The sequence below is a fragment of the Takifugu flavidus genome, chromosome 12 (assembly GCF_003711565.1).
Source record: "Takifugu flavidus isolate HTHZ2018 chromosome 12, ASM371156v2, whole genome shotgun sequence".
Taxonomy (NCBI): Eukaryota; Metazoa; Chordata; class Actinopteri; order Tetraodontiformes; family Tetraodontidae; genus Takifugu; species Takifugu flavidus.
Genome location: NC_079531.1, coordinates 7,961,748 through 7,986,597, shown reverse-complemented (window position 1 = coordinate 7,986,597; position 24,850 = coordinate 7,961,748). Strand labels below are relative to the sequence as shown.

At 45.1% G+C, this 24,850-nt stretch overlaps 1 protein-coding gene across 1 annotated transcript; it reads right to left on the bottom strand.

The window, feature by feature from the left end:
• Positions 1–4,147: 4,147 nt before the first annotated feature.
• On the bottom strand, positions 4,148–11,113 carry ankk1 (ankyrin repeat and kinase domain containing 1). Its single transcript, XM_057050160.1, has 10 exons — positions 10,992–11,113; positions 9,672–10,033; positions 9,301–9,583; positions 9,070–9,221; positions 8,882–8,931; positions 7,633–7,788; positions 7,273–7,397; positions 6,734–6,767; positions 6,311–6,551; positions 4,148–6,041 (listed from the first exon to the last, which is right to left on the bottom strand). Exons 2-10 carry the CDS (start codon positions 9,854–9,856, stop codon positions 5,009–5,011), a joined length of 2,259 nt encoding a protein of 752 aa, XP_056906140.1. The 5' UTR covers positions 9,857–10,033; positions 10,992–11,113; the 3' UTR covers positions 4,148–5,008.
• Between the last annotated feature and the right edge of the window lie 13,737 nt (positions 11,114–24,850).

The following is a 24,850-nucleotide window of genomic DNA, read 5'->3' as shown; positions in this document are numbered from 1 at the left end:
CGTCAAAAGCAATGACCTTAACAAGGAAATCAGCAATGAGGAAGGAGGTAAATATGAAGGACCTGCGGCATTGTAGTATTCCAAGAGAAAATGATTACCTACGGCTTTGTGATGTGTGCAGTTACGGAGTGACACATTGTGATACTTATAAAATACAAATCAAGACAGGCAGTTGCCATGTTTCTGGTTTGTGTATTCGTGTACACGGTTTTGGCTAATGCTCCTTATCTGCTGGGTTCTACAACATGTCATTCTCAGGGTTTTGCCAAGTAATCTCATTATTTACCCTAAAGCAGGGACTCTGTTAGACCCTGCCACCTCCATTTTTCTTCTCCAATTACAGGATTACCCCAAAGTTCCTGCAGTGTAAATTTGCTCGTTTCTGCCCCATTTTTGGTATTATCACAGTGCAGGCAATATAAGGCTAATAAAGAGAATAGAAGGATGGAAAATCTTTCACATCTAAATCCAATTAAAAGTTCCTGGGAAGAATTTACATTTTTCAAGCTGGTTCAACAATGGAACACTGTTTTGACTGAACACGTTCCATAGGACAAAGACAATGTTTGGGGCAATAACGACACTGCAGGTGTTTGAAATTAAATCTGGTCAACCTCCACAAATGTTTGGTGATTTAAAATAAAGGCTCGCACGTGTGCATATGTTGTTTGTTTTTAATTGGAGGCAAATCGTAAATGGGCGTTCTGGCACAGAATCAAGCAGCCTAATCTGAAATGCATGAACCTCCCCTCCCCCCAGAGCCACTGCCCCCATGGACCTCACTCCACCAAAGACAGTCCCCTCCTCCTCCCCCCCTCCACTCACCATCACTCACCATCAGTCCCCCCCGCCCCCATCACTTACCACCAGTTCCCCCCTCCTCCCCCCCTTCATTCACCATCAGTGAACAGGATGTATGCAGGCAGTTTGCCAGGTTGAACCTGCGCAAGGCCCCTGGTCCGGACGGCGTGTCTCCTTCCACCCTGAGGCACTGCGCAGAGGAGCTGACTCCTGTCTTCACAGACATCTTCAACTCCTCCCTGGAGTCGTGCCAGGTGCCAGCCTGCCTCAAAACCTCAACCATCGTCCCTGTCCCCAAGAAGCCACGGATCACTGGGCTTAACGACTACAGACCTGTGGCGCTCACCTCTGTAGTCATGAAGTCCTTAGAGCGCCTGATCCTGCCACACCTCAAGTCCATCACCACCCCCCTCCTGGATCCACTGCAGTTCGCCTACAGAGCTAACAGATCTGTGGACGATGCGGTCAACCTGGCCCTTCACTCCATCCTGCAGCATCTGGACTCCCCGGGAACCTACGCGAGGATCCTGTTCGTGGACTTCAGCTCTGCATTCAACACCATCCGCCCCACTCTGCTACAGGACAAGCTGTCCCAGCTTAGTGTGCCTGACTCCCTCTGCAGGTGGATCACTCACTTCCTGACAGATCGGAGGCAGTATGTGCCGCTGGGGAAGACTGTCTCGGACTACGTCACCATCAGCACTGGATCACCCCAGGGCTGTGTACTTTCCCCCCTCCTCTTCTCCCTGTATACAAACTGCTGCACCTCAAGCCACCAGTCTGTCAAGCTGATCAAGTTTGCGGATGACACCACCCTCATCGGGCTCATCTCCAATGGCGATGAGACTGCCTACAGGAGGGAGGTGGCTCGACTGGTGTCCTGGTGCGAACACAACAACCTGCAGCTGAATGCTCAGAAGACAGTGGAGATGATTGTGGACTTCAGGAAAGTCACAGCCCCTTTGCCCCCCCTTGCCCTCATGGACTCCCCCATCACCATCGCGGACTCCTTCCGCTTCCTGGGCACCACCATCACCCGGGACCTTAAGTGGGAGCCAACCATCAGCTCCCTCATCAAGAAGGCCCAGCAAAGGATGTTCTTCTTACGGAAGCTGAGGAAGCTCAAACTGCCTCCCAGGATGTTGGCGCAGTTTTATACGGCCATCATCGAGTCCATCCTCACCTCCTCCATCACCGTGTGGTATGCTGGCGCCACTGTCAGGGACAGACTAAGGCTGCAGCGCGTCGTGCGCGCTGCCGAGAAGGTGATCGGCTGCAGGCTTCCATCCATCCAGGACCTGTATATCTCCAGGACCCGGAGGTGTGCAGGTCGGATCACGGCCGACCCTTCCCACCCTGGTCACGGACTGTTTTCCCCCCTCCCCTCAGGCAGGAGACTACGGTCCATTCGGACCAAAACCTCCCGCTACACGAACAGCTTCTTCCCCTCTGCCATCAGGCTGCTGAACACCAAGTGACTTATCACTTAAGCACCATGAACAGCAGCCAGTCGGACTCACGAACAATACATCACATTACTCCTGCATTGACCTGCACTATTTCTTACTATTTATGTATATGCTGTATATATGTCTTATTTTATTTTATTTATCTTATTCTAGTGTGGTCTTCTTTATGTTGAATGTCGCAGCGTCACACCATGACAAATTCCTAGTTTGTGTAATACTGTGTATTACATGAACAATGGCAATAAATCTGCTTCTGATTCTGATTCTGATTCTGACCTCTTCTTTGCCCCTCTGTCATAAAACTTTAGCTGTGTTTAAAACAATTGCACAGCCTTGAGGTCATACCTAGGCCACAAATCACAAGAACTCATACAATTATAAGAGCGCCAGAGATGGATGAGGGCTGCATGCACTCACTTTCACAAACTGAATCAAATCTGAATCAAAATCTATAAACAAATGTCTTGAAGTGGTTAAGCAGAAAGAGGGACTGAGGGGGGACATACGGGTATGTGCTCTTTCCTATAACTAGAGCCTGTAAAGGAAAACTATGGGAACACTGTGTTAAAATGATTAAAATATTAGGAGATGCAGAATTGAGGTAGCACATAAACTTGCAGATTTGAGGATCTTTTCACACCGGGATAGTCAGAGAGATTTGGTTTGATCGAGGAACAAAACAAGACCAGTACCAGAAGAAATGCATCCCCATCCACTGGCTTGTTCAACACAGGAGTACAGCAACAAAGACCATTTGCATTCACGCTGTAAGCGAACGTCAACAAAGTTCACTTGGAAGTTCAGATGAGCTCTCACACCTCCCAAAGTGAAGCCAAATATGGGAGGGAACAAACTCTGGTCCATTTAAAGTGGGCTGAAGACTCGTGTGAGTGCGCTCACAGTGTCAATGATAAATTCATGTTGTGTAATGTTGGGTGTATGTGTTGCCTGTTTGCCATTTCAGTTCAGCATTTCCTGTGTTTCCTCACATTACTTTCTTTTACATTACTTTTCTGTCAAGTTGTATGCCCCACCCTAACATGTTGCACCTGTGTCCCTTTGTCTTCCCTCTCTTAGCACATTTAGTTTGTGTGGTATTTGTTCTTGGTGCAAGTTTGAATTGTGAAGAGTACCAGCCTTCATCCTGTCTGTTTATAAAAGACTACCTAATCTTTTGGAAAGAAACCTTGAGTCAGAACTGAGCATATTGGTCTATTCCTGGTGTCTCAGCATCCTCAAAACAAGACAAATGTACTTCCGACAAGTGAATTTCTGTGAACAATCATGCCACATACATAAACAAAACCCTTCTGTTTTTGTCTTAACCACCTGAAGTTTGGAGAGGATGGGAAATTCCTCACCGATGCAAAAATCTAATTCTTTAGATTTTGCAGCACTTGCAGCAGGTGACCATATATGGTAACATACAGTCTACATGTCAAAAAAGGCTCTCCGTTAACTCTGATCAACAGAACCACAAGATTTGTCCCAGCCAATCACAAAATACAAAGCTATGCCCAGATACAAACCAAAACATCCGACTAATCAGCAGAGGCTAGAATCTCTCAAAATTCAGAAAATTGTTTTTAAAAAAAAGTAAGAGTGGAACAAAGTTTCTTGATAGCCTCCTGCAGGGTAGGTTCAGGGTAGGAGAATTATTTCATTGAGTGCCCTGTGGAGGGTTTAAGCAGTTCATTAACAAATCTAATCTAGCTCAGTACAATCAGAAAATTAGTGTCTGGCGACTCGAGACAACCCCGTGGTTCAAATAAGCTCCTGAATTCACCCGTTTTAATCCAGTGTAATAAAGGCTGGCACAGTAAATGAGAGCGACATCTGCAGAGTTTCTTTTGGTATGCAAGCAATGACAACCTGAGTTAATTTGACCACTCAAAGCAGTCTGAAATATAATTACAAGAGATCTCAGACGAATATAAATGAGGCCATTGACAAATAAATACCTTTGTTGATAGTTACAGCTGAAGAAAAATTTAATCTAAGCTTGATATAACTTTTGACAGTAAAAGTTGAGGACAGGTGTATCTTTATAATAGCAGCTCCTGTTTTTAAACTGTATTTTTCATCCATTTACACAAATGTTTTCACATTATATGAATAATTTATTCCATGTAACCATTTTACAGGTAATCTTAAGGCAAGATAACATCTGGAATAAAAAATACAGATTTCAAATGCACATGTTTCCTTTCTTTTATGCTAAAATACCTCTCAGAAATTGTGATAAGAGACTTTATATAAATACCATCTTTGGCAGTTATTAAAAAAAATAAAAAACTTAAAAATACAAATTGTATTGTTGATAATAAAAGAGAACAGGAGATACAATTTTGAAGCCACACAATACATAATGGTACTTATTGCTATTCAAATGTGTCTGACTGTTGGTAAAAAAAATCTTTTGAAACCCAAACGTACAACTCCAGTTGTATCTCCAAGATGAATGGGGCTAGATTTTCTCCTAATTACGGCCAATTACCAAAATTAATCACCCGATATTTATTCGGGTTAAGATTGGAGCCTCCCTTGATGTGGGCGTATTATCAGCTCATTCTGCCGTGATGGATCACTAGCTTCTGAATCACAATTCCTATTAAAATGTTGACAATGAGGGGGAGGGGTGCTCCACGGTCAGTGGTTATTGTGTCAGAGGAACATCGTTTCGGGCTTCTTCTGATAGGTCATCTGGAAAGCTAGATTAGTCGGGGCTTTTTTTTTTGTTAACTCTCCAGTAGTTGCACTATTTCGAGTTTTTCACACCTCTTGGCCACATCCAGGGTGCTGGACCCAGACGAGTCCAGCAGAGATTTGTCCGCTCCGTTCAGCAGCAGAGTCTTCACGATTGGCACGCACCCGTGCTGAATGGCCACGTGCAAAGGCGCCGCCTTTCCAAAGCTCAGTGCATTGACATCCGCGTGATGCGCTATCAGGTGTAGCACGCACTGGAAACTGACACTGTTACACGCAAAGTGCAGAGGGGACCAGCCCTTGCTGGCCTCTGTCGCGTTTGGGTCGGCTGCGGCCTCCAGGAGCACCGACGTGACTTCCGGCTCGCTCTGGTGGCAGGCAAGGTGAAGAGGCGTCCATCCATTCTCACTCTTGGCGTTTGTGCTTCCGCCATTACACACCAACTGCACCACAATAGCTTCGTTCCCCTTGAGGGCAGCCAGGTGCATGGGTGTCCAGGCTTGGAGGGTCGTGCAGTTTGGGTTGGCCCCATTGGATAACAGCTGCCTGCATATACCTGTGTGCCCCTTCAAGGCTGCCAAGTGAAGCGGGTTGTACCCCTGGCTGTTTGCACTGTCTGTTGCCACTCCGCTCTTCAGCAACTGTCTGACAACTCTGTTGTGACCTTCCTCGGCCGACAGGTGAAGAGGTGTGGACAGAGACCCGTCAGTTGCGTTTGGGTCGGCTCCCTGAGACAGGAGAAGTTTGGCGATGCTCAAATGCCCGTAGGCGGATGCCAGGTGCAGCGGAGTCCTCCCGTGTCCCTCACGCTCTCCAACAGCTTCCTCTGACATCCTTGAGAGGAGCAGACGCACCACTGGTTCATGGCCATTCTGGCAGGCCAGGTGGAGAGGCATCCATCCGGCTCTCTCCCGAGCGTCCACCACAGCCCCTTTGTCCAACAGGAGCCTGACGGTCCTGTCGTCGCCATTCTGGGCTGCGAAGTGGAGCGCGGTCCATTGATCCTCGTCGCCATGGCCGACAACCGCGCCATGTTCCAGCAACAAAGAGATTATGTCATGAAGCCTGTTGAAAAGAGGCTTCATTCAAATGTTAATCTCAATGTGCTGAGACTCAAAATCAGCATGAGGTTGGTGGGCAACCAGAAGAGACTCCAGGCTGCCAGGTAACCCATGACAACTATCGTCTAGGGTCTTTTGTGCATTAATTAATTCATACATTATACAAATGTGGAGTGGTATCAAGCCATTAGAAATCTCTGTAAAAAAGTGAATAAGCATACAATTTTTCCCATATCCTCAACCTGCCCGTTAAAGAAAAGACGGCGCTAATACCTGTGTAAAACGGCGACAATGAGCGGTGTGTAACCTTGAGCGGTGGTGGCGTTGATGTCAGCGCCCAGGTTTAGGACGTGCTCCACGCTGGCCGCATCCTTGCTGGTTACAGTGTAGTGGAGGAGGCTGTTTTTACCGGTGTACACCGTGTGGACGTGCTCTTGTTTCAGAGACTGTCGGAAACTACCAAAGTCTTTCCTGGACAGGAAAGAGAGAATATTGTCCTTTTCCAGCTTTTCATCTGCGGAGTGAAGTGGAAATGCAGAAATAAGTTTAAAACTGACTTTGCACATGATTCAATTAAATTTTGATTCAAATTTCACTCATTTATCAGCCATTTTCCTCAGTGTGTCAGAGAATATGGAAGTGTATAATTAATTTGTTTGAGATTTCTTTAAGATGAGAACAATAGAATGAGATTACCAGAGAGTGGGTCCAGTATCTCTGACAAAGAGATCTACAACATAACAAAACATAAACAACATCAGATTAATTCTCACACAAAGCATGAAGAAGAATGTCCCAAATCCCCAAGATTGCATGTAGATTTTGTAGTTAGCACATTTTTCTGCTTATTACTATTGAGCTAAATTGCAATGGTGACATTTGAGACTGCAAAGGTTAATGGTTGCCTTCGCTGTGATATTCTAATGATGTGACCGAGAGCTCTCTTTCTCTGTTCTGAACACACTTGCTATTTGTAACTCAGAAATGATCTGATTTTATAAACAATGAGATGAGGGGGCGTCTTTTTTCTTTTCTTTTAGCATATGGGCTCGATTACCCCGAGTCTCCTCTTAGATTTACTCAGTCCAAACTTCTAGATACATTTTGCAGTGCAAAATTCTCTGTTTTCCCCATGCACCTTTTATAGCACAGTTCTTCATAACAGCCCATAATCTGAACTCGATTGAACTGCATACGGCGGGCATAAAGAATGTATGCTTTTAATCAGAACTAACCTGGTTTATCGGGGAATCTAGCCGGGGGTAATTTGATCTCTGTCTCTCCTCACCAGACATGTGGCACTGGATCGATCCTGGGATTTTCAGGACTTCACACAAAGACTCTGTTGTCTTCACAATGTCTGCCAATAAAGTGCATATCAGAGGTAGCAATGAGATCAAATAAATCTTGCATAGGGATTATTTTTTTTACATTGATCCAATTACAGATTGTGTTTATATCAGTATGGTTCCTTTCTGATCATCTTTACTATTCAAAGTCCTTACAGTACCCATCAGTAGTTAAGGAATTATTTGCCTTTTGCATGGTTAGCACCATTTTCCAACCCATTTTCTGAGCCTTTTCCTTATCTGCACCTGAGAATTGGGGCCTCTTCCTGGGCTCCTGGTCCCAGCATTGCTTCATCATGCAGATAATCCGATCACACTCATTGGGTCTCCATTCAGGTATGATTTCCAAACATGGCCGCCTCCCCTGTGACACCTGCAGCAGCACTGTGGTCATGCTCCACCCTGGAATGGTGTCACGACACCGTGTTATAAAAAATTAATTGAATGTTAGTGGTGCAAACAGTAAAAAAAATGTTCAACCCTTTAAAACCTGAGCTTGTTAGCATGAGTATGCTAATATCCTGGTGCAGATATTGTGTAGGTAACCTGGAATACCAAATGCCTCATTGCTGGTCAAAAACAATTACAGTAAACAACCGCAGTGCATTTTCACCAGCAGCAGACGGACCTAGGAGATAGCATCATGGCTAATCTCCTCCAGCTCTAGCCGAGCCGGCGACTCTCAGCCAAAACGGGGGAGAGAATGAACTTCAGGGCAATCATAAGATGAAAAGAGATGTTTGATATTAAAACACAGCATATTGCATTCAGTCTGTGTGAAGCAGACACATTTGGTTTTATATTGTTTTATGTTGTTTGCCAGTTTTATTGCTTTTTTTTCACGTGTGCTGAAGCTTTTCTTTGGCTACAATATATGTCTTTTCTTAGTTGCATAGTACTTGAAGGTCAGACCACTGCGTGTAAGACTGTGCTGGATCTTATATGTTCACAACAAGGTGGATTATCTGAGCAAGAGGAAGAAAAACACAGATTAGGAAAAGAGCTAGTGTTTTCCTTCTGTGATTGGTCACTGGGCGGCTTCTGTAACCTGCTCACCATCCTAGACTCCTAATCAGCCGGCTACAGGTGACTAACTCTCAGTTGTTTTTATTTTAATCACAAACAGCTGGATCCGTTCATAATATAATTTAAGGTACAGCTAAGAGCCAGCAGGTATTAAAAATTTGACAATTTTTACCAATCAAACATTCCAATCAGCCATTTTTAATGCACGGTGTCCAATTTTTTTTAATGCAACTCAGTACAAGTGGGATTTGTAAAAAAAAACCATTATCACTGTTTGGACTAAATGTATTATAGGTATAACCAATACAATAAAAATAAATCATAAAGTAATTTCTGCTTTTGCTTTTATTCCTGAATTGCTTGGTCCCATGTCCCGACTTTCTATCTGCTTTCATTCACTTTACATTATTTTGATATGGTTTATTGAAATATTTGCACAGCCCCCTGCAAATCAAAATGAAAGACTCACCTGCGTAGGGCTTCTGTTGCGTTAGAATCTCCCAAATTATGATTCCGAAGCTGTAAGAGATAAACGCTGAGGCATTTCTATGTCTGTTAAATTCATTTTCTTCACTTTTATGTGCAGGCTGTCATTAAAATATATGTTTGTGCATGAAAGTGAGGCAGTTTCGTAAGCAAAGGTCCCTGACATTTCACCTGTAAACATCAGAGGCAGTTCCTGGAGGATCAGAGCTCTGCGTAAAGGTCTCCGGAGGAATATAACTTATGTTTCCCCGAGCTGTCAGGCTCTCCATGAATAATGTGTTGCTCATGCCCTCCTCCCAGTGGATCAGAGCGAAATCTGAAATCTTAGTTCAAAGCCAAGGAGACCATTCGTCAAACACCTCTTTGGACGGTCAAAGCAGCTTCGGCTCGGTTCCCCCTCACCTTTGCGTGGAGATGGTCGTCCAAGAGGATGTTGGATGTCTTGAGGTTGAGGTGCAGGATCGGGGGGTTCATGCTGTGGAGGAAGTTCACGCCCATCGAGATCTCGTGAACCATCTGGAACTTTTTTGGCCACATCAGCGTGTGGCTGGCCAGGAGGTTGTTCAGCGATCCATTGCTCATATGCTCCATCACCACGGCGGTGGCCTCACTGCACACTCCATAGATAGCCACAATGTACTTAAATTTGACTTTGGCTATTTTGGACACTTCATTAATTATTTTCCTGGGTGGGAGAAAGGTATTTTAAACTTTAAGAACATGAAATAATACAGAAATTTAGCATAAACATCAAATAGCAGTATTGCCCCAACCTGTAAGAGCTTTTGGAGCACACAGGCGGGTGAAAGCATTTGAGGACACATTTTTCCTGCCAGGCTTTGAGCTTGACCTCGTACACCTGACTAAACCTGCATTCAGCCATCTTCGTCCAATCCGCCTCGAATTCATCCTTGGCGAAGTTCCCGAAATGCCCGGGAAAGCCGTCTGTAAAATCCATATGTACACACGGCTCCGCTTTGGCCCGCACGTAGGGCCTAATCCCGCGGATACACAAGGGGGGTTATCCTCCCGGTCCGCATTGATCAGTAGACTCTCAAGATCTTGTTTCTCATAAAGAAGTGTAGGAAGTGGTGGAGTAGGGATCGTATTGGAAGGAGTCGCGCTCCGCGCTGATCTGTGGGAGGAGAAGAGGTGCAGAACTTGTTTGCACTAACAATGTTGCAAAGCCGGTTTAAGACACACACTCGTGCTCTGAGACAACACTTGGTTCAGCTCCAGTAATCTTCCAGTAACAATGAAATGCTTCTAGAATATCACCTGCATGCGAAACACCTGAGAAAATAGACTTTGTTTGTCTCAAAGACATGATTTAGTTTTATAATGTTTATGAAAATGGTGGTTCTAAGCACATCAAATATCAGATGAGGTGAACTCTGAGTTCTGATTTTGGTGTTAGTTTAGCTGATATTAAGAGTTGCTGAGGGAAATAAGGTCACATTTCTACTGTTTAGTACAACCTTTTCCATTTTTCCATCCGTTCACTGTCATTTCAACAGTTATTTGCGCTCTAATGACCCCTGACCTTTTTTCCCATTCCTTTATTTTCTCTTTTCCTGTTTTTCTTTTGCTTTCACATGTGCTGGTACATGCAAAACATTCACAGTTGGGGCTGTGGAACATTTCATCTCAATGTTGAGTCTCTTCTAAATTTGCGACTAGGAGCGTAGCAGAGCCCTGACATTCTCAATGGTTTATATTTTCTATTATCTTTCTTAACAACTATTGATTTCTAATACTGAGAGGTGCTCTATCAGCCATCCATCCAGCCTTCCATTTTTCACATGGTAAATGTGACAATTACTTCTCTTCCTGGTGATGTGATGTTTGAATTACATCTTTTGCTTCCACAGATGGCCCGTGACAGGAAATTAGCCCAATAAGCTCATGCAAGAGAATAGGTTTCTAAAGTTATTCTCCTCACCGCCTCTTCCTCCCTCTGGTATTCTGTTTCCAGCCCAGCACCCCTCCTAACATACATACCTTACATACATATACAGTGAGCACCTACGTTTGGGTTCCTGCAGTCAGCACACGCATTTGCACCACAAAGTCTGGTGGATCTCCACACTCACAGCTGCGGGTCTCTTATTAAGCCCTTCTCACTGTACCCAGATGTAAATTCCAGTCAGTGCAAGTTTTCAACGCGCCTCTCCTGAGACGTTCTTTTCTTCTCCTCCCTGCAGTCCTTCACTGAAAAGAGACAATTAATCGTTCAGTCAATTACCCGCTTCAGACCTTAAACACCATTAAACTGCAGCTCTGGTTAAATGGAAAATGTTTCCAAACACCCCATAATCAAATCTGAGCTTTATAAGTTTGCAGCATTTTCATAAGCCATGGATCAATTATCCTGCCATGCAAACGTAGTCCCCCTTTTTTTTTTTTTTTTTTTTTACAGCATTCTCCCATATGACAGCCCCCATTTAAACCTCGGCCTGCCTGTGCGGGGGCTGGTAATAAATGGATTTATTTTACTTACAGCTATAGTTTCATGCATCGCTAAATCAGATTCTTGGATTGATGTACTGGCGAAAATCAACCGCTCGTGATCAGATTCCCAATAGTCCACCTGAGGGGGAGAAGTCTGTCTTCATTTAGGGAGCCCCGTCTTGTGGCTAAACCCAGCACATTAGCAAGCTCCACCACGCTGAATAAGCTGACTGGTTGGAGCCGATTGCTTTTCCATTGCCCCTCATGTCCTCTAATAACTAACAAGCTTAACTCTGCTGTCTCGGATCCATATTCTGGGAGCACTGAGAGCCACAAATCAAACCGGGTACAAAGTCAGAGGGGCGATCTTATTTTCTGTAGGAGCTGCAGGAGGATGGAAGCTGTGGGACTCTAATTGGCTCCCGTGTATTTCTCAAGAGCTTCAATTGTTTTATATTCTATGAGATGTTCTTGGCATTATAATGTAATATTCTTTGTTGTCACTTTATTTCACCTGGATGCATTTTTATCCAGCATCGTTCCTAGGAAGTTCTGTTCATTTATTAAATTGAGAAATTATCTTCTCCTCCGTGAACCATCACCTTATCGTGGTGGAGGAGTTTGTGTACCCTAATGAGCCTAGGAGCTATGCTGTCCGGGGCAGTTTGCCCCGGGTAGGGTCTCCCAAGGCAGATTGGTCCTAGGTGAAGGGTCAGACAAAGAATGGTTCAAAACCCATCTTGTCTGGGGTTAGGCCCTGGGATTCTGGAAAGCGCCTTGAAACAATTTTGATTGTATAAGACGCTATATAAATAAAGATTGATTTGATTTGATTTGATTTGAACGCTTTCGCTCGACTGCGAGAACCCCAACGTTGAACTAGAGAGTCTGGGGGCAAGCAAAAAGCCCACCCCCGCTCTCCGTCTCTCACCCTGAGCAACTCCAGCGTAGAAGAGTGTCCAACCCACCTCAAAGACTTGGGTTCCTGAGCCAACGCTATGTGTGGAGGTGAGGCCGACCATATCTAGTCGGTAACGCTCAACCTCCCCCACAAGCTCCAGCTCTTTCCCCGCCAGTGAGGTGACATTCCATGTTCCAAAAGCCAATTTCAATAAAAAAGGCCCCCGCCTTGGTCCGCCGCCCAATGTGGCGGGTGGTGGGTCCACTGGAGACGGGAGTGTCCACATAGCTGGTTCGGGTTGGGCCCGGCCGGGCCCCGTGGACGTAGGCCCAGCCACCAGGCGCTCGCCATCGAGCCCCAGGCCTGGCTCCAGGGTGGGGCCCCGGTAACCCTCCGGGCCTAGTTCAACGTTCTCGCAGTCGAGCGAAAGCGTTCAAATCAAATCAAATCAAATCAATCTTTATTTATATAGCGTCTTATACGATCAAAATTGTTTCAAGGCGCTTTCCAGAATCCCAGGGCCTAACAGCAGACAAGCAACAGTGGCAAGGAAAAACATCAGGGGCAGTGCCCTTCGACTGGCAGACCGGGGTGGTGGTCCCTATTTTTAAGAGTGGGGACCAGAGGGTGTGTTCCAACTATAGGGGGATCACACTCCTCAGCCTCCCTGGGAAAGTCTATGCCAGGGTGCTGGAAAAGAGGATTAGACTGATAGTCGAACCTCTGATCGAGGAGGAACAATGCGGGTTTCGCCCCGGTCATAGAACCACGGATCACCTCTTTACCCTTGCTGGGGTGCTTGAGGGGAGTTATGAGTTTGCCCAACCAGTCCACATGTGTTTTGTGGACTTGGAAAAGGCTTATGACCAGGTCCCCAGGAGCATCCTGTGAGGGGTGCTCCGGGAGTATGGGGTGGAAGGTCCCTTGATAAGGGCCGTCCAGTCCCTGTACCAAAGTAGCAGGAGTTTGGTCCGGATAGCCGGTTGTAAGTCGGACTCGTTCGAAGTGAGGGTTGGACTCCGCCAGGGCTGCCCTTTGTCACCGGTTCTGTTCATAACTTTTATAGACAGAATTTCTAGGCGCAGCCGGGGAGTGGAGGGTGTCGAGTTCGGTGGGCAGAAGATCTCGTCGCTGCTTTTTGCGGATGACGTAGTTCTTCTGGCGCCATCGAACAGGGACCTTCAACAAATGCTGGGACGGTTCACGACCGAGTGTGAAGCGGCAGGGATGCGGATCAGCACCTCCAAGTCAGAGTCCATGGTCCTCGCTCGGAAAAAGGTAGAGTGCCTTCTCTGGGTTGGGGAGGAGGTCCTGCCCCAGGTGGAGGAGTTCAAGTATCTCGGGATCTTGTTCACGAGTGAGGGTAGGATGGAACGGGAGATCGACAGGCGGATCGGAGCGGCGTCAGCAGTGATGCAGGCGCTTAACTGATCCGTTGTGGTGAAGAAGGAGCTGAGCCGGAAGGCAAAGCTCTCGATTTACCGGTCGATCTACGTCCCAGTCCTCACTTATGGCAATCAATGCTGGGTGATGACCGAAAGAACGAGATCGCGGATACAAGCGGCTGAAATGAGTTTCCTCCGCAGGGTGGCCGGGGCTCAGCCTTAGAGATAGGGTGAGAAGCTCGGACATCCGGGAGGGGCTCGGAGTAGAGCTGCTGCTCCTCCACATCGAGAGGGATCAGTTAGGGTGGCTCTGGCATCTGGCTAGGATGCCTTCCGGACGCCTCTCTTCAGAGGTGCTCCGGACATGTCCCACTGGGAGGCGGCCTTGTGGCCGGCCCAGGACTAGGTGGAGAGATTACATCTCTCGCCGTGCTTGGGATCGGCTGGGGGTTCCCCCGGAAGAGCTGATAGAAGTGGCCGGGGAGAGGGCTGTCTGGGCATCCCTCCTGAAGCTGCTGCCCTTGCGACCCGGATCCGGATTAGCGGCAGAAAACGAAACGAAACGAGAAATTATCTTGTGGTTGAAGCTCAAGGTAAATCACTTCTGTGGGGTTTTTTTCCCAACACATTTCTCTGCAAGCAAATTGGTGAAAACATCCGACTGTTGCCTTTCAGGCTTGGAGTTGTATGCAGCCGCTTAAAAAATCAAAAATATAAAGACTGTTTTTCAGAAACAGAAAAAATTTAATTGTAGCAGAATCCAGCAAATCAGAATTATGGACAATGGGAAATTCAGTTTAGAACACAACAGCATAAATTCTTAGTTAGATTACAAATAGAAATTAGCAAAGCAGACGTAAGAGACTGGTCCAGGTCAGTGGATGCAGCTCGTAGCTGCAAACTTGGCAGTTAACTAACATCAATCAGTCTCCTCTGTGTGTAATAAAAGTTCAGAAAAAATGGCATTAATCAGTCAAAGAAAGGCCACCAGAAAGGTCAGTCAGAAATAGCACCTGATCGCCATGTGGAGGGGTTCTAAGAGAAGAGCCGAGGGATCTGGACAGGCGGTGGTTCTCTGAAGATCACTCCACTCTCCAATATTTCATGTTCATTGAGTGGCAGCCTGTCATCTTTAAATGACTACCGGCACTCGTGGCAGCTGTAAAACTTTTTGAGCATCTGGTTTCATCTCACCTTAAACCTGATGGGGTTCAATACCAGCCCATCAGCTCCATCTGGTTATGAAGCGATGGAATCAGCACGACCTGCCTGCAACAACTTTTTTCTGCATTACAGCCAATTTCAATGCCGGTTTACCGTCTTGATCAATTCCAAATGTCCACACAAACAGAATCGATTTGCCTTCAGCCCAAAAAATTGATCAGAGCAAAATTTGGTTGATGTGCGGCCGAGGATAACGGCCCGCTCGTGCTTAAGTGCGAGATCGGACCATGACAGCTGTGTCACCTGTGAACGGAGGTGCGAATTGGATTGCTCGTCATTGTCTTGTCTGGCAGCGGCCACCTCTGCTCCGTTGATAATACGATTGACTGCTCCCCTGTCTGTCCGCTAATGTAATTGTCTGCAGCTATTTTGGTGAGGATGTGATCAACATAATTGGCAGAGGTTCCTCCCTGGTCACGCCAGAATCAAGTCACCTCCTGGGTCCATCTCCTCCTCCTCCTCCTCCTTACAGCTAAGCGCTTGTCCAGCCACAGTAAATAACCAGAGGGATGAAAACAAACCATGGCTGATTTTAATGGGTCCTAATATCTCAAAATGTGAGATGACCCAGAGGCCAGACTCTGGGCTCACCGATCTCATGTTGTGATCTTGTGTTTCAAAATGTATTTTAAAAGCCAGGTACAGTTTAAATGAATTATGCCCCATATCTGTGCTCAAAGAGCCATTTCCATGCAGCGTAACGCCATATGGTCATCTCTCATTTCCTGTCCCGTGCACTGTTATCTCAGATTGATCATTTTTGTTTTACGGCCCAGAAAATAATTACCTGCCTCTGTCGGGAAAAGCGACCACAGGGTGCGCGGCTCCCAAGACGGGCAGCGACGGCATCAGCATCCTCTGAGGATACAAAGGGGTTCCTCTTCTGCAGGCCGATAAAATGCGCCGCTACATGGCAGGCGCGTGTGACAAATGGGCACAGGACATAGCAGGTAATTTAATTTTTTAAAAGAAGAAATGTGTTTATCATCGCTGTAGGAACAACACACAGGAATAGTATCTGGAATCACTGTAGCCTGCTGATAAATGTGTTCAGAGACAGTTGTTCAGCGGCAACAGTCACAGTTTTTAACTGGAGAAGCTAGAAACGATGAGGACGTATTTGGGAACTGGAGTCATTTTTGTTTGGAATGTTTTGAGGATTGAGACTTGTTTTGGAGGTTAAGGTTAGCCCTTTAACGACTGAAGGTTCCAATTAGGGTTAAACAGGGTTAAATAACTGTGGGGAACTTGTCTTTCTCTTAAACAGGAGTGTTTTCTGAACCTTCTGAAAAATTGTTGAGTTTTGATTTGTAGACGTTTTGCAATATTTTTGCGTCTTTATTGCTTCGTTTGTTCAATTTAAAACACAGTGGTATAAATTAGAATGTAGCGCTCCCAAGTGCTCATGTATTAAATACGCCCATAAATTTTAAATAAAATATTATTTATTTCCTATGTTGAAATTATTCTTGATAAATAAAGCGTATACCTTCAAAAAACAAATCTGGTCTTAGTGGAATGTGGCTTTTACACCTACAACATACCTCACCCCTTCACTCCTTCATCCAGGCACTTGCTCACATGACTGATTTTCATTCTCAACTGCCGTATTCCTTTGTTGGATGTTTTCTTATGGTTTAGACAATAACTAGTTAAACCGGACAGCGTGTGTGTCTCTTTTGTTGTGGACTTCACAAGTGGGCCATCACAATGTGTCAGTCATTGAGCATCTAAACAGAAAGTGTCTGGGGCAGCCACCATGTTAAAGGTCTGTCAAAGTAGCTACAGCTTTTAATTTAGGACCAGAAGCTAAAGATTTAGCAGAGACAATGAATTGGAATGCACAAAGACATCAGGAGAGTTTACATCTTATAAAAAAAATGAACACCCACACCGTCATTCTCATGCTGAGAAGCACTTCCCCACATACTGTATAAGCCCCCTTTCCACTCATGTTTCCAAGGAACTTTTAGTCCCAGGAATTTATAAACCTGAAAAAATCAAATCAGATAGCAATAGCAAAGTGAGGATTTTCTTGCAAAGTGTGGCCATTTTGACTGATCCCCATAACTTTAAGAGACCGGTTGAGGGTTAGGACTTGGTTTTAGGTCTGGGTTAGGGTCAGAGGGTTCGTTGGGATGGTCTGGGTATCACCTGGAGCTGGTTATTGTATTATGTCGATGAAAGTCCCCACAAAAATAGAAAATTGAGGATGTGTGTGTGTGCACGAGTGCGTATTTGGGATGCAATGCACCAATTATCATTTAAGGAGATAGAAAAAGAGAAAATCAGACGTGTGTGAGATATGTGGCAGTGCCTTAATGGAGCCGTACATATCAAACAAACTCCCGTGACACTGAAGAAGCAGCAGCACAGCTTTTGTTTCTCTTTCATCCTTGTCCTCTGTTGTGCGTTTGTCAGCCTCATTCCCACCACAGCAGGAAGCAGCGGTCGGCTCCCGTCCCTTTGATCACCCCATGAATGTTATTCACAAAAAGTACATTCAGGAAAGACGAAACAAACGCATAGCGCCTCCACCTGACCTTTGCGAAGCGGCCTGACGTGGCAGATATCTCCGGCTGGGTCTCTGCTGCCTCCATCTCTCTGTTGCTCTCAGGCAGTGTCATCACTGTGGAAGTTTATTTTAATCACAAACCTCTTATCTCTGAACGCCCCAACCCACCAACCCCCTCGGAGTTTTATCAACCAGACACTCATTCATTCTCTCAATCACCTCATCCTCAGTTCATCACTCACCTTCATCCCCCAAGCCTCTTTACACGGCTCCGCTGGCTGCTCATCGCTCTGTGTTTCCACCGTGTCACAGCCTGTGTCACTAAATTTAAATCCCTCACTTGCTCACTCTGGCTTTCATTGCACCCTCCGCCACCTCTGCCTCTCACAGCCAGAGCTGACTCCTCAGTCTGGGACTCTGGTAAGTACACCGCTGAGTAATTAATCATTTGGAAGAGACTGATGGGGAGGCAGGCTCTGGATGACAGAGCGATGGGCAGCATGATGCCCGCTGCTAGCCTGAGATTCACAGAGGAACCTCTGCAGAATCGCTACAAAGCAAAAAAAACTCTGTTAGCAAAAACAGCAGTCAGGAGTCATCGAATTCACACTAATCACTGCAAATAAGGTCAAACCAGGCGGGAAACCAGCTGCAGCTATCAATAATGTGAGTTAAATCCAGCTAAAAAGAGAAAATATCCCAGATAAAGTTCAATTTTTGATGTCAGGTTTTTTTTTTTTGCTTTGTCACTCAAGGGTGAATTCTGCCATTTTCCCAGGAAAAATGCTGTTTAACTGGTTTATGCGACATCTGTGTCTGGCACAGTTTCCGCTCTTCTTGCCTTGAAGGAATACAGCACCTTCTTAGAAGTGTAATCACTCAGTCAACACCCAGCCTATTTATACGTTGACAGGGTTTTGATGTGCCGCCATCTGCCGTGTCACCGCGGCGATAAAGAGCTCAAGGAGTTAAAAAGCTCGACAAAATTTCCCAGATCCCAATTGAATCAGACGTGCTGAAACGGGTTCAGTTCATAGAAGGCCGCACCTCCCAGCACCCGGGACTCTGAGGAGCCACCGCCGGCGTGATGAGGCCTCCGCGGTTGGTGTTTTTTTTTTTTTTCCGTGGCACATGCACAGATGATCAAACAAAACTGGATCTGGGGAATTTTAGGGACCCGGCTCTTGTGATCTAGCGGAAAATATTCTCCATCGGGTAAAGATTTCTACCTGATCAGGGTAGAATCTGTTTGACTGTCGCTGAAAACGCAGAGCTCAAGAGAGGAAAGACGGCGGGAACTTTAGCAACAATGTCTGCAAAATTAGAACAATAGCAACTGTTTTATAATGTTGTCTGTTGTTTTATATGCCAGGGACATAAGGAGGAAGAGGTAGAGGATGATGGGGGGGGGGTTGCTGTTTTTATACCTTTACATAAAATTATGAACATTGAGGGAGGGGTGTTGGTAAACTGCCCTCAACTGACTCTCCGAGCATTTAGGAGTTTAGTGCCTTGCTCGAGAACACTTCTGAACCGGGACTTGAACAAGAAACCCAGCCCAGTTTTGGGTACACACCCATGCTCCACACAGCTAATGTCAGGTTTCAGCTCACCATGCTCACCTGCAAGGTATTTATCATATATGATCATAAAAATAAAAAAAAAATCAAATTCAGGGAGCTCGTGTGCACGTCTAACATGTCATTTCAAATGTCATATCTTAACCCTCAAACAGTCCAGCAAAAATGGCCCCACTCTGTATACATGTCCTCACTTTACTAGTGGAATGAGTATTTCAATACTATGTGGCAAATACAAGGACACACACACACACACACACACACATTATATAGATGCACAGATAAAAAACAATGTGAATCCTCTGGTTCACTGATGTCAGCTTGATATCAAGTGAAAACCTTGAGGGGGAAGGTCAAACCGCCTCGGTTATCTCACACACTCACTGATTTCCTTTGGCATCACTAACACAAATGGCTGCTTTCATAACAGCCATATTTAGCGCAGTAGTCTTTTTGATGTGAGAGGCCTCCACGAACACTGGATGTAATCCCTACAAATGGCGCGACACGTACTGTTGCCCACTCGTGCGCACTTATGGACAGGGAGATTTAGCAGGTTGTTATGTATGATGTGCACAATCCAAGGACAAGGATCACGTTGGCAATATAGCCAGAAAATGTGGCGTATATACGCATGTATCTGGATGGATAGACGTTCCCACTTGGCAATTCCGCATGGGGCACTACACAGTTGTTGCAATCCCAGCAGAGGTCAGGAGGGTTTACACCGGAGGTGAATGAAGTGTCTCCTTCTGCGTCAAGGATACATGATGGAAATGATTATTCAACAGCGACGTGTGCCATCCTGGAAATGAGACGAGGCAAGGTGACATGATGAAGGTGACATCATGAAACGTACCTAACGATACCCAGGTCCTGCTTTTTTTTCTTTTTTTTTTCGCTGCTACCCCGCACAGAGTACACGTAGCCATCTCCATTTGTCCCAGCTGTGTACTTCCAAAAGGCCATGCAACTCATCTATAATAGTGATTATACTTTGTGAAATGAAACAAAAAGAAGGGTTAGGTTCCACCAACATTATCTATTCATGCACTACGCATGGTTCAAGCCACTCTAATGAAATGACTGCCAAATGATTTTTCTATACTTTAAAATAAAGTTTGCAATAATAAATCCATCACACAACAGTGAGTCTGTCCTCCAAAGAACCTCCAGCGGCACTTAGAATTAGGCGCCACCTAGCGGCCATGCGCCTCATGACATTTCTAGACTGATAACAGCTCCACGTTTGGAAAGCAGCAGTTAGCAATTAAGGTGCACATCTGTACCTGCAATAACTCTAACTGTGACCAGTAGAGGTTGGTGAGATGTCTCTGCTCTCTTCTCCTGGGTGTATTGGGCAATTGTGGATAAAAATCAATAAAAATGTCCATCTGTGAACCATCCCAGTGTGAAAGGCTGATAGAAAACATGACCTTTAACCCACCTTTGGCTTTAGAGTAGGTTCAAGTAATTCACAATGAAATGTAATGTCCTTAACAACGTATCAGTTAAGGAATTAAAAAGCTAAAAGAACGTAACAATAACCTGGAGATGACTGCTCAGTTATAATCTGTTATTTTGAGAAGAGTCCAGCTGCTACAGTAGCTGGAACCCCCCCCCCCCCCCCCCTTCCCTTCCCCAACATCTCCTCGTGCTCTCGGTTCCAGAGGGTGGAGAACGGAGGTGGTCTGAGGCGTTGACAGTCGGTTCTCTATCAGGACTGTCTGTCACCTTAAACATTTTAATGAATTTGTGTTGTTTTGTGGTGGGGGGGTGGAATCAATTTCACCTGATCTATTTTTTTTTTAGCTGTCTGGCCTGATTCACTGTGGCCCAATCCATTACTGCTCGCCATTGGCCTGTTCCCTGTGTGCTACGGAACACACGCTGAACACACCGCTGCTCTCAGGATCATTTGACTCAAGTCTTTTTTAGGTTGGGACCGTGTCTTGTGTTTGCGGGTCACTGCCTCTTGATGTGCCAAGCGCCTGTTTTTGTGTGTTATTTTGATAACTTTCAATGATAAAAGCGGCTCCATCACGGAAGACGGAGTGAGACATTTCTGTAAGTATTCTAAATGCGGTATCGGCGATCAGAAAATCAGACGTGGAGCTCGTTATCAGGTGCACGAGCAGCAAGTGAAGCTGCTCCATAAGCGAGTTTTTGCAGGTCAACGCTGTGCTTCAGAGACACCAGGCCTTCTTGACGGGTCCTTTTTTCAGCTATTCTTGTTTTGTTGCAAGCTGCACAGTCACACATGAGGAATCATCGTGCGCTGCATACAGTCGTTCACAGCATCTGCAGGTTTTAACCACAATATCCTCATAATCCTCATTACTTGGCTGGTGGGCGGGTGGTCCTAGCCTAGGCGTCATTCTAGCCTTCCTTTTCTGAGAGATTATCAGCTAGGGCGAACGCCTCCTGTGGTAATTGCGCGTTCAGCATCGGAACCTACACATCCTGCGTTCTCTCAAAGACTGATCTCGTTATCCTCGTGAGGCTGCAGTTGTGATGTAGCCTGTCATTCCAAATGGCACAAGATTTAGCGCCGACGACGTGCAGAGGGAAAATTGATTGTTTTTTTTCTTTTTCTTTCTTTTTTTTTCTGCTTTAGGGCTCATTGATGCCATTAGAGTCTTTACAGATCTCATCTTATTACCATCAAAAGGCGCACGCCGAGCATCTGTCGTCTCTGACAGATTAAATGAGCGTGGCTGGACCTGAAGCCATGTCAGTGGGGGGAGGACTGGATGAGCTGAGGGGTAGAACGGCCTTGGTGAGGCAACAAGAGCCCCTGGCGGACTAGCCCGCTGATGGCCTTTAAAGTCATTGTACGTTTGCTGCAGTAGTGAAAGGTCCTTAAAAATCTGAGTCAAATGTCTCTACTGACTGACTTCGACAGGAAGAGCAGCATTTACGGCTCTGATCTGGAGCGCTTTGAATTATTGAAACGCTCTGAATAAAGCTCGCAGGCGTCCAGCTGTGCACGCCAACAGCAGAACCATGTGACAATACGCCCCTAAGCCAGTTCTGTGCTGATTCAGCTGCTGCATGGACACGTTTTGGGATTTGGTTCGCTAAGCTAGCATCCACGGTTCAACAGACTTGACCCGACCGTTGTTGGTAGGTCTGTTTCAGTGGACGGATGTGTTTTGGGGGGAAAGATGTGGTTTTTGATAGCCGAGCAAGCTCAGATTACAGCGTAGTGCTCGGTGGGAACAGGCTGCTGTGTTTTTTAATCTCACTCAATAACCGTGTTTACATGGACACCGACACTTGAAATAAAGGGCTGATTAGAATAAAAATGTGTCATGTAGATGGGTCCGTTGGAAGATTCTGATCTGATTCGGCTCAATCAGAAAGAAATTGTTCCCTGAGAGGGATCAACAAAGACCAACAGTTCAGATGAAACGTGGGAGGATGCGGAATTCATCGAACCATCAGCCAAATTAAAACTTGCTGGAAAAGCTTGAAGGCTAGCTACTACAAAGCAAAAAAATAAACAGAACAGAACATGAAAAACATCTCCATTCTGTCCGTTTTGCACTTCCGTGATGGATTATTGGCAGCACAGATGAGAGTATAAGTCTTCATTTGTGGTTGTTTTAGGGGAATTAAACAACTCTGCACATGTCAAAATATTGCTATTCTCAATAAAGTAGAGAATAATCCAATAATAATCCAGTCCACATTAGGATTGGATTATTTGATTATTCGATCTATGTAAACACTGGATTCCGGTTTTCCAGTCCCTTGTTTTTCATCTGATTAAGAAAATTCACGCAAGTAAACTACTGACCCCCGACTACTGCAGCAGGACGAGTCTGTCACTCTAACACGACCTTGGCATCCATACCTAATTTTATGGTATTTGCAGTCGGTCCGAGGGGAACAGTTGTCGTCTTCCTGCTCCTGCGTCTTTTGCTCTGTTGTGCTTTGAGTCGCAGCTTTCTCAAAGACTGTTCCTGCTTTTGGGCTTCCTTGTTCTTCCCTCTGACCTCTATATCTATCTATCTATCTATCTATCTATCTATCTATCTATCTATCTATCTATCTATCTATCTATATCTATCTATCTATCTATCTATCTATCTATCTATCTATCTATCTATCTATCTATCTCTATCTATCTATCTATCTATATCTATCTATCTATCTGTCTATCTATCTGTCTGTCTGTCTGTCTGTCTGTCTGTCTGTCTGTCTGTCTGTCTGTCTGTCTGTCTGTCTGTCCGTCTGTCCGTCCATCCGTCCGTCCGTCTGTCCGTTAACCCTAGTGTGGTGTCTGAGGGACCCAGCTTGTGTTTTGCACCTGAATGGGTTAAATTTCAAGTTAAAATAAAAGTCAGTAGTTTTGAAAAACCTTGCTTCACTTGTAAATTTGTTCCCACTCATATCTTGATTTTCTTTATTATGTTTTAAATAATAAGTTATAAATGTGACCTAACAAAGGTAAAGGGCAAGTATTAACCATATATATTGTTTATACTGCTTGTAATTGGGATAAGCTAAGCATCTGTTCATTATTTTAACATAAAAGTGTTTGATTGTGCGGCATTAAAAGCCACAAAATGCAACGGGTCCATCAGACCCACAAACACTGGCGGAGTAACAACAATATGAACATTATGAACATTACAATATGAACGCAAGGGTTAACTTTAACTCCCCACTCTTGCTGTTTCCATGTTATTTCCTTCACTCTACACTTTCCCCCCTATTTTTATCTTCAATTCCTCTTTCTGTCTATGAGCCATCAGGAGATTTTCAATTACTGACTCTTATAATGAAGTTTTTGCTTTAATAACATTGCTTTGTGCCTCCTCTGGATGGATTTTTTTATTGACAACCCAACAGGCTGCTCATCGTCACCCTGAGAGTAAGCCAGCACACAGTGGCCCCATCAAATTGAATTTGAGTCTGAAGAAAACAACAGCACGGAGAACAAGTTCACTTGTGGGATTTCGTGTTGTTCTTAACTGGTTTACCTGCTGCCCTCAGGGATCAACAGACTGCTGACAGTGCTGAGCGTCTCCAGAGTGGATCGGAGCATTTACAGATGCTGAAGTGGATGAGGAACATTGGGCAAGAGTCAATTTGGCTGTTTGGAGTTTTGGGTTTGTTGACATTTGAGCAAGACTGGGGGTGTTTTAAATGCAGGCGTGGTTGTAAGTTACAACATCCCACTCACACACTCAAAGGCTGTTTGGAATAAATAGCCTATTTGGTAAGAAGCTGTGGGAGGCCTATTTTTCTGTACTGGATAAATCATTTCATAGTATATTTTCTACTGTTGTTCATGTGAAACTTCTACAGTTTTACCTTGGTCTGATTTATATATATACTGACCGTGTTTTCTCTCCGTGCTATTTTTCTTCACATCATGTATTTTTGATTAAACATTTATCCCTTATCCACAATTCCACGAACTTTTATTAAAAGGAATTTATTTACCTGGCTAAATTATTTCTAGTAATCTGTTTTCTGAGAACTTTGTTCAAATCAGATGGATTGGGAGTGGTCCAGTGGTGACTAGCTTATTAGCTATTTCTCTCAATAAATACGCTTAAAAGTCCTAGGAACTCAGGTGTGAGCCGCAGGTGTGAGCCGCAGGTGTGAGCGCTGGTCAATACTCAGCTCCGCCTCTTGGGAATTCCAGGAAATATGAAAAATCCTACATCCTTCCAAGGTACTTTTGTCAGGGAGGGAAAGGAAAGTTTTAATTGCCTGCAGCTCCTGGGGTGAAACAGAGGACTGCAGAGGATGCATTTTGTATATTCTGGGCAGAGTGGAAGTGTTCTGCTCAGGACTGTCCGTTCCTGCTCCTTTCTTACGTTGGTGGAATATCAACATAGCATCAACTAGCTAGGAAGTTGGAAAAGGGCTGAGATTT

Bases quoted from the DNA above. Each gene is read 5' to 3' on its own strand.
- ankk1 (XM_057050160.1), bottom strand. From the start codon at position 9,856: ATGGATTTTACAGACGGCTTTCCCGGGCATTTCGGGAACTTCGCCAAG. The intron at 9,584-9,671 runs GTTGGGGCAATA...TCTCCCACCCAG, and splicing joins TGCTCCAAAAGCTCTTACAG to GAAAATAATTAATGAAGTGT. The intron at 6,552-6,733 runs GTAATCTCATTC...TTCACTCCGCAG, and splicing joins GATACTGGACCCACTCTCTG to ATGAAAAGCTGGAAAAGGAC.